This window comes from Nansenia antarctica (genome assembly GCF_963989245.1).
Source record: "Nansenia antarctica genome assembly, chromosome: 8".
Taxonomy (NCBI): Eukaryota; Metazoa; Chordata; class Actinopteri; order Argentiniformes; family Microstomatidae; genus Nansenia; species Nansenia antarctica.
Genome location: NC_137678.1, coordinates 33,247,805 through 33,258,217, shown reverse-complemented (window position 1 = coordinate 33,258,217; position 10,413 = coordinate 33,247,805). Strand labels below are relative to the sequence as shown.

At 49.9% G+C, this 10,413-nt stretch overlaps 1 protein-coding gene across 1 annotated transcript; it reads right to left on the bottom strand.

Annotated features, from left to right (window-relative positions):
- Window positions 1-3,402: 3,402 nt before the first annotated feature.
- On the bottom strand, window positions 3,403-9,377 carry LOC308163225 (T-complex protein 1 subunit beta-like). Its single transcript, XM_080537403.1, has 13 exons — window positions 9,365-9,377; window positions 9,111-9,187; window positions 8,832-8,944; window positions 8,365-8,567; window positions 8,011-8,111; window positions 5,888-6,015; window positions 5,394-5,497; window positions 4,847-4,966; window positions 4,602-4,730; window positions 4,196-4,299; window positions 3,971-4,070; window positions 3,637-3,778; window positions 3,403-3,440 (listed from the first exon to the last, which is right to left on the bottom strand). Exons 2-13 carry the CDS (start codon window positions 9,183-9,185, stop codon window positions 3,410-3,412), a joined length of 1,350 nt encoding a protein of 449 aa, XP_080393529.1. The 5' UTR covers window positions 9,186-9,187; window positions 9,365-9,377; the 3' UTR covers window positions 3,403-3,409.
- Window positions 9,378-10,413: the final 1,036 nt, after the last annotated feature.

Below are 10,413 nucleotides of genomic sequence, written 5' to 3'. Positions count from 1 at the left end.
CAAGCTGCTGCGAATGTTTTATCAGTCGGTGGTTGCCAGCGTTCTGTTCTTCGCCGTGGCCTGCTGGGGTGGAAACATCTGTGCCAGGGATGCTGCGAAGCTAAACAAACTGGTGAAGAAGGCCAGCTCTGTGGTGGGGACCGGGCTGGACAGCCTAGAGGTGGTGGCAGAACAGAGGATGGGGAAAAAACTGGCGGCCATGCTGGCCAATCCCTCCCACCCGATGTACTGCGAGCTGGCGGGGATGAGGAGCAAGTTCAGCCACAGATTTGTTCTCCCCCGTCAAAGTACAAAAAGATTTGGACAGTCCTTTGTTCCAGCTGCACTCCGACTCTACAACCAGGCCCTGCAGGGTGGGGGAGACCTGGAGCTGGAACTTAGGAACTTGGAACTTTTTACTTATTGAGCCTGCACTGTTTTATGTATTGTATTGAATGTTTTCTGTCTGCCCTAACTGAGCTGTTTGACAACAAAATTTCCCCATTGGGGACAATAAAGGTTTTCAATCAATCAATCAATCGCTATATGCGGGTCTGATTTATGATTTCTCATTTATTAAACAACATACCCTTTTTTTGGCTCCAGGTGGGCGGGGCTATACATGACTGAGTATCACACCTAGGTTGTGTGAGGGGGGGGGGAAATGTTACGTCTGTGTTTACGACAGTTTGGGCTTTACGACATGTGCCGTATTACGTTTTGGTGTTACACTCGTGTTTGATTAAATGGAGTACACGTTCCAACTTGAAGCTCTGAGTTCAGTCTCCATTATTGAACATAACAGTACCCTATCACAGTGGGCATAAAAGTTGTATCAAGACTAGTCTATTTGGGGGCTAGTTGCGGGTGAGTTTGCCCGAACCATTCAGGTCTATGCCCTGTCCCAAACAGCTATGTCACATGAATTTTATATATACAGTATTGTTAAATAAAGAACGATGTATTTTCTATTACCAAACCCTGGTGTGCTTCCTGAATTCTCATCCATGTGACATGTTTCCCGGACCAACCCGGTAAAAAAAGGTGGTGGCAGCGCTATCTCTAGAACCCCAAATTGCCTTTCATACCCCATACTTGGGTTTATTTCACTATCATAAGGTCTAGTTATGGTGGGGCCCAATACTATTCTTTCATAGGGCCCAAAATTCGACCAGCGTCCCTGCAACAATAAATGCAAAGGGCCCCTTGAGCTCTTGGGCCCCTGGGCCTGGGCCCGGTAGGCCCGTTCGGTAATATGTCTGTGTGCTTTATCTCTGACAACACTGGGAACATTTTTACGAAACGTTGGTCAATAATGCGTCTTAAAACTACACTGATTGGCCGAATTTTGAATAAACTTGGTTGAATCATCTTGCGTCTTGCCAGAGAGAAGTTGTGACCCTATCCCTTGACAAATAAAATAAATAAACAAATAAACAAGTAGAGGGCGGCCCACCTATTTGACGAAAAAGGCACTTCCACCTAGTCTGACTCTGTGCCAGTACCTGCCCTCTGTCTCTCATTTCCCAATCGTTTAAACACGTTTCCTGAAACTAAAGCCACAAAATTAATTAAATTGTCAAAACTCCAAAATCTCTTCTCAAAACGTATTCTTTCCAGCAAAACCAAATCCACCCTCAATAAAACCGGACCCATCACACTCACCATTGATGACACTACCATCACCCCCTCCCCCCTGGCTCACAACCTCGGCTTCATCCTGGACCCCACCCTCTCATTTGATCCCCACGTCAGCTCCATCGTCAAGACCTCCTACTTCCACTTCCGCAACATAGCAAAAATCAGACACTGCCTCTCCCCGCCCGCTGCTGAATCCCTCATCCACGCCTTCATCTCCTCCCGCCTTGACTACTGCAACTCCCTACTCACCGGCATCACCTCCCGCTCCCTCCATAGACTCCAGATGGTCCAAAACTCTGCTGCACGCCTCCTTTCAAACACCCGCTCCCGTGACCACATCACTCCTGTCCCCCACTCTCTCCACTGGCTCCCCATCAAAGAACGCATCCAATTCAAAATCCTCATCCTCACATACAAAGCCCTCCATAGCCTGGCCCCCCCTTACCTGACTGACCTCCTTCTCCCCCACCGCCCTACCCGTACCCTCCGATCCTCATCCATTGTTCCCCTCACTGTCCCACCCTCAAAACTCAAAGGCTTCGGTCACCGTGCCTTTTCACGAGCTGCACCCCGCCTCTGGAACTCTCTCCCCCAATCACTCAGAGACTCACCCTCACTCCTCACTTTTAAATCCCACCTCAAAACCTACCTGTTCTCCCATGCCTACAGCCTCCCCTACCCCTAGCCATCTCCCCCATCCCGGCGCCCCCGCCCCCCCCCCCCCCATGACACGCATACAACCTCCCCTACCCCTACCCCTACCCATCTCCCCTAACCCTGCCACCCCCCTGATATGCATACAGCCTCCCCTACCCCTAACCACCTCCCCTGTCCCTACCCCCCCCCCCCCCCCCTCCCCGTTCGCTGACCTAGAGATTGGATAGGGGCACACAAAGTCCCTGTACGGACAACAACCAGATTGATTTCCTCTGAGGACAAGATGGACTGAGAGTGATGCTGGAGATATTCCCTGAATCTATTATGACTAATGGACAAAGTAACCTGTGACACAAAGCGAACTATTGAGGACACAAGTAAGAATGCGATACCCACGATGACCTGTCTGTTTTTTGTTCTTTGTTATTCATGTAAAAAAAGAAAAGAAAAATGAAGTATAAAAGTCTTCCTCCTCCTCTTCGTCTCTGTTCTCCATATATGTATTTAAACAGAGTAGTCTACAGAATGTATTTGAACATAGAGTAGCCTATTTCAGTGTCGCTTAACTACACTGACCAAGGAGCATGTGCTGTACCTACAGTATGACTGCACATTGAACGTCCTGTGATGTTGTAATGTACCTTTGATTAGTTCTACTGAAACTGCAACCATTGCCCCCCAAAAACCATGCTGTCTACAGGATCCTAGCTGGACTTAGTGGCACAGAGCAGGAACAATCAGACTACTTGAGTCTATTCAGAGGGATGTACAACATGGTCCTCATCATAGTGATTGTAGTGTACTGTGTCATTAATGTCTTTTTCCCCAATCCATATTCTACACAACATAGTGGCTACACACAAAACTAAAGAACACAGGAGGGCAAAGCGCTAATTAATTTTATTATTTCAGTAAACAAATAAACGTCAATTTAACGATGACGCAGTACAGAACAGGACTCTGCAGGGCTTCCTCCGCACTGGCGACAGCGATGACAGAGACGACTAGACACGGCACAGCGTTGGAGGTCATAAATACACATGACTGGAGGGGTTCCCTCACAGTGATGACTTCTCAACCCCCTCCTCCTCCTCCTCCTCCTCCTCCTCCTTCTCTCTTCCGTTGGGCAGAACTAACAGGGGTGGTGGTCTGGTACACGCTTCCTGCAAGGGACATGGAGAAGAAAAATCAGGAGACGTTCAACTAAATACCCCCCATGGTTAGATTAGAAAGAACTAGAAAGAGGGACTACGGAAAATGCAGAAGGAGGGAGTGAGTGAAAGGGGGAAAGAGAGGGACACATACTGATAGAAATGGAGAGAAAGAAGAGAGAGAGAGAGAGCTAGTCAGTGTCCAGACCTGGGAGCAGCCTTGATGATGTTGTCAACGCGGAGGATCATCTCAGCGGCCTCGGCTGCGCTCAGCAGCACCTGTCTCTTCAGCTGGAAGCTCTCTGTCACGCCCAGCTCCGCCATGTCCCCGATGGTGCCCTGGTTCATGTCTGGACACACAGGAAATGGTCATCACACAAAGGATATGGTCATCGCACACAGGATATGGGAGGAGAGACAGCTCTCAGAGAATGATAGAAGAGGAGAGAGGGAGTGATAGAGGGAGGGAGCGAGAGAGAGACAGAGAGAGGGAGAGATCGAGGGAGGGAGTGAGAGAGAGAGGGAGGGAGAGAGAGGAAGACTCAGCCCGTAGGTAGTCTTGTTCTCCTGGTGAGCCGCCCTCAACTGAGCTACCAAGTCAGCGCTGTCATAGCCTGCGTTGTCTGCAATGGTGGTGGGCAGCTACACACACACACACACACACACACACACACACACACACACACACACACACACACAGGTTAATGTACCGTTTAACAATGGCAGTAGAACACATGAAGAGGTCAGGAGAGGAAGAGAAGCCGTACCATTCTGAGAGCTTTGGCGAAGGACTCCATGGCAACGGCCTCCTTTCCTGGGGTCCTATTGGCCAGATCTGACACCACGCGGGCCATCAACATCTCTGAGCAGCCTGGGGGGAGGGGGTAGGATTGCAGCTGAGACTAAAGTACAGTGTGTGTGTGTGTGTGTATATACTTGTTCAAGCTGCAGTGTGTGTACACATGTACATGGGAGATAGTCTATCTGTGTGTTGAGGTGGTGAGTGTGTCTCGAGGTGTGTGTGTGTGTCGAGGTCTGTGCGTGCGTGTTGGTCTGTGTCGAGGTGAGTGTGTGTCGGTCGAGGTCTGTGCGTGCGTGTGTGTCGAGGTGTGTGTGTGTGTGTGTGTGTGTGTGTCAAGGTGAGTGTGTCGAGGTGTGTGTGTGTGCTCTCACCCCCTCCGTAGACGGTGCGCGTCTCCTTGACGGTCTGCGCCAGGACACAGAGGGCGTCGTGGAGGGAGCGCTCTGCCTCGTCCAGGATCTGCTGGGTGGCTCCGCGCAGCACAATGGTGCACGCCTCCCCTGAGACCCCCCACACACACACACACAGTCAGGAAGAGGATACCCAGTGAGTTTGTATAAGCCATACCAGTGTTGTTGTTTCCCGGCTGGACTACAGTTCCCAGCATGCCTCTCACCCAGGGCCACTCCAGAGAAGCGCAGTAGGGTGTCCTCCCCGATCATCACCTCCTCGATTAGCTTACAGTGTCCCAGCTTCACCAGCTCAGGGTGGTCGAACGTGGACGCAATCTCTCCACCTGAGAGAGAGAGAGAGAGAGAGAGTTCACACCCAGCCTCCTGTCTCACTCATCCTACCAGCCCTATGACACAGCAGCCCCCCCGTCCCCGTCCAATAACGAAGGCCAGCCCCTCCCGCTCCCCCAGGTAACCCACCTGTATCGAGGGCCAGCCCCCCAGCCCCTCCCTCCCTCCCCCTCCAGGTAACCCACCTGTATCGAAGGCCAGCCCCTCCCGCCCTCCCTCCCTCAGGTAACCCACCTGTATCAAGGGCCAGCCCCCCCGCCCCTCCCCTCCCTCCCTCCCTCCCTCCCCCAGGTAACCCACCTGTAACGAGGGCCAGCCCCACGGCCCTTCCCCTCCCTCCCTCCCTCCCCCAGGTAACCCACCTGTAACGAGGGCCAGCCCCCCGGCCCTTCCCCTCCCTCCCTCCCCCAGGTAACCCACCTGTAACGAGGGCCAGGCGCTCCACACCAGCGAAGTCGGCGTGTTCGATGGCCATGACTCCTGCCGCGGCGAACAGCTGCTCAGGGTAGTTATAGATCAGCTGCCTGTCAACCAACCAATCAGCACCATGGTCACACACTGTGGACACTGACACACGTCAGACCTTCTCAACCTGCAGAAACAGTCTGGCAGGGGGACTGACGGTAATGTTATCAGTTTACATAATTATGTGTGAGAGAGAGTGTGTGTGTGTGTGTGTGTGTGTGTGTGTGTGTGTGTGTGTGTGTGAGAGAGAGAGAGAGAGAGAGAGAGAGAGAGAGATAGTGTGTGTGTGAGATAGAGAGTGTGAACCTGTTGATGAAGCAGTTGAGAGTGAGAGTGTGTGTGTGTGTGTATACCTGTTGATGAAGCAGTTGAGAGTGAGAGTGTGTGTGTGTGTGTGTGTGTATACCTGTTGATGAAGCAGTTGAGAGTGTGTGTGTGTGTGTGTGTACCTGTTGATGAAGCAGTTGATGCCGTGTTTGAGGATGCGTTCCACCTTCTCCTTCATCTTCTCCTTCTCCACCATCTCGATCTCTGCTACCTTCGCTGTGGAGTCCACACGCACCCGGGAGCCAAACACCTGACACACATACACACACACACACACGTTACCTACAGGCATCTAACGCAAGGGGTGTTAGTTAGAATTAAAAAGGCGACTTGAATAACACCGGACCTCACCTTGATCTTGTCTGTGTCCATGCCTGTGTTGGATTTTGACATCCTCTAGCCCAGAGGTTCCCAAAGTGGGTGCCGCGGCACCCTGGGGTGCCGCAGCACCTGTCCGGGGGTGCCGCCAAATCTGCTCGTAAAAAAAAAAAAAAAAAAAAGTATAATATAAAATAATAATAATAATACATTAATAAACGTTTGTTTATTACATGTGCAATGGAGTTCATAAGCAAATAAAAGATATATTTCTCAGATTTGAAAGATATTACTTTACTAACTAGGCCTACTAGTTACTAACTAACTACTCCTCACTGAAGTCTTGGACCAAGCGGTGAAAATGGTTAATTATGTCAAATCACGCCCGCTGAAGTCACGGCTGTTCAGCACATTGTGCAATGAGATGGGGTCCGAGCATGAGGGGCTCTTATTACACACAGAGGTCCGCTGGCTGTCGCGGGGCAAGGTGTTATCCCGTGTCTATGAGCTCCGAGATGAAACTGATCACTTTTGTCAGTGAGCACGACTTGCCATACAAAGAACAATTGGAAGATGAATCGTGGTGGATTAAGCTTGCTTATCTGGCAGATATTTTTAGCCACCTTAATGACCTCAACATAAAAATGCAAGGGAAGGCTGAGAATATCCTGACAGCGACAGACAAACTGAACGGATTCCGATCCAAATTGAGACGGTGGCAAGACGGGGTGGCCAAGAAAAACATTGAAATGTTTACGTTGACGGCCAATGACGCAGCACACAAGGCAGCGTCTTTCTTGAATCTGATCGCTGCGCACCTCCGTATGCTGGAGGAGAGATTTGAGTCCTATTTCCCTCCAATGAACGAAGACTTCGACTGGCTCCGGGATCCGTTCAACCCCCTCTCATCAGCATCAGCCGCTAGTTTGAGCAGCAAAGCTCCAGATGAACTGGCAGAGCTCATTATGGACCGCACACTGAAGCTCAAACATGGTGAGCTAGGTTTGGATAGGTTTTGGCTGCTTGTGGGACATGAATATCCATCTCTCTCAGAGAGCGCCATCAATGTGCTTTTACCCTTCCCAACCTCCTACTTGTGCGAGCTGGCTTTTTCTTCTCGTCAAGAACAAGACACGCACGCGTCTGTCAGTGGAACAGGACCTGCGTGTCGCGCTGTCCACTATCTCTCCCCGCATAAAGACACTCTGCTCCCAAAAGCAGGCGCATGTGTCCCACAACATATTTCTTTGCTTTGTTTCTCTCAATTTTTACAATTCTGTCATGATTATTATTGTTAAATTATTATAGTTGTGAGTTACCCGTTTGGTTCAGATGTGAAATAATAATCTCAGAATGAGCATTGAAATGAGAATTACATTTTAAGGCATTATTTTAAGCCCCCCCAAAAAGCATTGTTCCATTGATTGATTATACAGGCCTTTGATATTTTATTTGTGTGAAGAATTCCCTCTGAGTCTCCTCCCATATTGTACAATCCTTGAGGGCCACAATTTTATTTAATTTAGCGATAGTTTGACTGACCTATGCATTCTTGCCCATCCATTACAGTTCATTTATGACTTTTATTATCTTGTTAAAATTCATTGGGGCAATACTTATGTATTATATATAAACACAAATTTTCAAACCAATTCATCGTGTATTGTTTTTAGTTTAAGCTCCGAGGCATTTTAAAAATCTTCGTAGAGTTGGGGTGCCTTGGAGAAGGGGGAAAGCTTCAGGGGTGCCTTGGTTAAAAAAAGTTTGGGAACCTCTGCTCTAGCCTCTTGAGCTGGTTCACTCCAATCTTCTTGTCCAGCAGGAACCCTGGAGACACACACACACACACACACGTTACCTACAGGCATCTAACGCAAGGGGTGTTAGTTAGAATTAAAAAGGCGACTTGAATAACACCGGACCTCACCTTGATCTTGTCTGTGTCCATGCCTGTGTTGGCGATCAGGATTTTGACGTCCTCTAGCCTCTTGGGCTGGTTCACTCCAATCTTCTTGTCCAGCAGGAACCCTGGAGGAACGCAGAAGGAGAAACTGTCAGAAGCTCCAATCCTCACCTGGCCCCCCCATCTTCATCCAGGTAGGAGTCTGAGGCTGCACTCCCCCTGCCCCGCTCACACACACACACCTTCATCCAGGTAGGAGTTTATGAGGCTGCCCCCCCCTCACACACACACACACATCCAGGTAGGAGTCTATGAGGCTGCGCGCCCCCCACACACACACACACACACACACACACACACACACACACACACACACACCTTCGTCCAGGTAGGAGTCTATGAGGCTGCCCCCCAGCTTCTTGATGACGTGGATGGCCTCCAGGTTCCCGGAGCCCTTCAGGCGGAGGACGGCGTACACGGCCAGCTTGGCGAAGTGGTCCTTGTGGTGCGTCAGCAGCTTGGAGGACAGCGTGGTGCGGGAGATGTTCAACAGGTCCATCTGGAACTTCTCCTGGTCATCACTGCGGAGGGGGGAGGAGAGGAAGAGGGGAGAGGTTAGTTTACACATAAGATGCAACATTCAGCAATATTCATAGCATCAGTGGAGGTTTGGCCATCCTCATACTGCTATAATGTGTAAATAGACTGCCCTCCAGTGGCCAGAACAGGTACCATGCCTCATTGTTTTACTATCTGCTATTCCATAATAAGCTGAGGACCATCATTTCACTATCCGACCATCCCCATAATAGGTCAGTGGTAGAGCCGGAGGTCAGAGGTCATACCCGTGGTCCACGGCTGCCTCTTTCAGGGCCTCGCGGGCGGCCTGGGTCGCCTTCCTCCAGCCTGAGATGATGATCTGGGGGTGGATCTTCTTAGCAATGAGGAGCTCAGCTTCCTGGAATCCACCAAAATACACACCCAAGATCATATAACAAATAAGAGAACCACTATTCATCTCAGTTCCTTTGGACAAGGCCATCATGCATCCTCATAGATATTCTACTGATGGATACAGATAAGTCATGTGACCGGTGTGATGTCACAGCAGTCGCTACGGTTACCCTGAGCAGCTCAGCAGCCAGCACGGTCACGGAGGTGGTGCCGTCTCCAACCTCGTCATCCTGCACCTTGGACATGTCTGAGGAAGGAGTATATCAGGGTACCAATCCTAGGGGGAGGGAGGCAGAAATCAGAGGGCGAGCTCATTGATAACGGTTATCTTTATTATTCCATGCATTACAATGACCCTGTCGTCCGATTTCTACCTCTGGCCAGCCTCCCCCCGTCCTCTACAGCCAGAGCACCAGCCACTCACCAACCAGGATCTTGGCAGCGATCATTGGACCTGATATTTAATGTTCTCACTGCAAACCTGGCCACACACGCTCTCGCCATATTCGTTGGTCAATATAATGTTTTGATTGGTCTCATAACGCACAGACTGTTGTTTCGTATGTGTTTCAGTAGTTGCCTCACCCTCGATAGTGGAACTCGCATTTAAGAAGTTACACAGAGGGAGGATAGGTTTGTTTTTCAAGGCCCTGACTAAAGCGAAATTGTTCAAATTCTCTGCGTCGGATTCTAGAAGGACACTAGTGCTTGTCTCAACCTCCATCGAATTACAGGATAACTCAGGCCTCTTACCCTTTATTTTAGTCCCATCTTTAGATATAAAACCCGGTCTGTCTTCTTTATTTGCAATAATAGGTCTTGTTGTACAGTGTTAAACAACCCCTCCTGGAAGCACATGTCTCTGGGACAACAGAGGTATCTATAGTAGTGTTATTCTAGGACAACAGAGGTATCTATAGTAGTGTTATTCTAGGAAAAGATCCTCCGGCGAGCAGGCTTCACTCAAGTGTTTTGGCCAGGCCTCGTCTCCTGCCGTGTCTACAGTGGGCCCTCCGAACCTGAAAGGTAATCTAGCCTGCAGGCTCTGATTGGAGAGAGACTTGGAGCAAATTCTGCAGTGTAGAACTCCAAATGGGCAATAGGCTGAACCAGTGGTCTTATGGCTATTTCGCAATGAAAAAATAAATGGATTCTTAATAGGACTAGATGTTAAAATCCCTAAATAATTAGCACAACAATTGACTGAGTGGAGCTGGAGATGTCCTCTTGGGTGGAGTGGAATTTGGCAATGGTCACGTGGTGCCACCAGTACGACACATCTTCAGTTGTGGTCCCCGACCTCATTGGGTGTTTCGGCCATTTATCACAAGACACCCTCTGCCGAGGTTGGCCCACCACAGGCTGATCAGGCCTGGGTGTGCGTCGCACGGTGGCACCACGTGGTCATTTGGGAGCCCATGTTGGGTCCCTACGTTTCAGCCACAGCCAGTGACTGCTCCGTTCTGCTGCAGT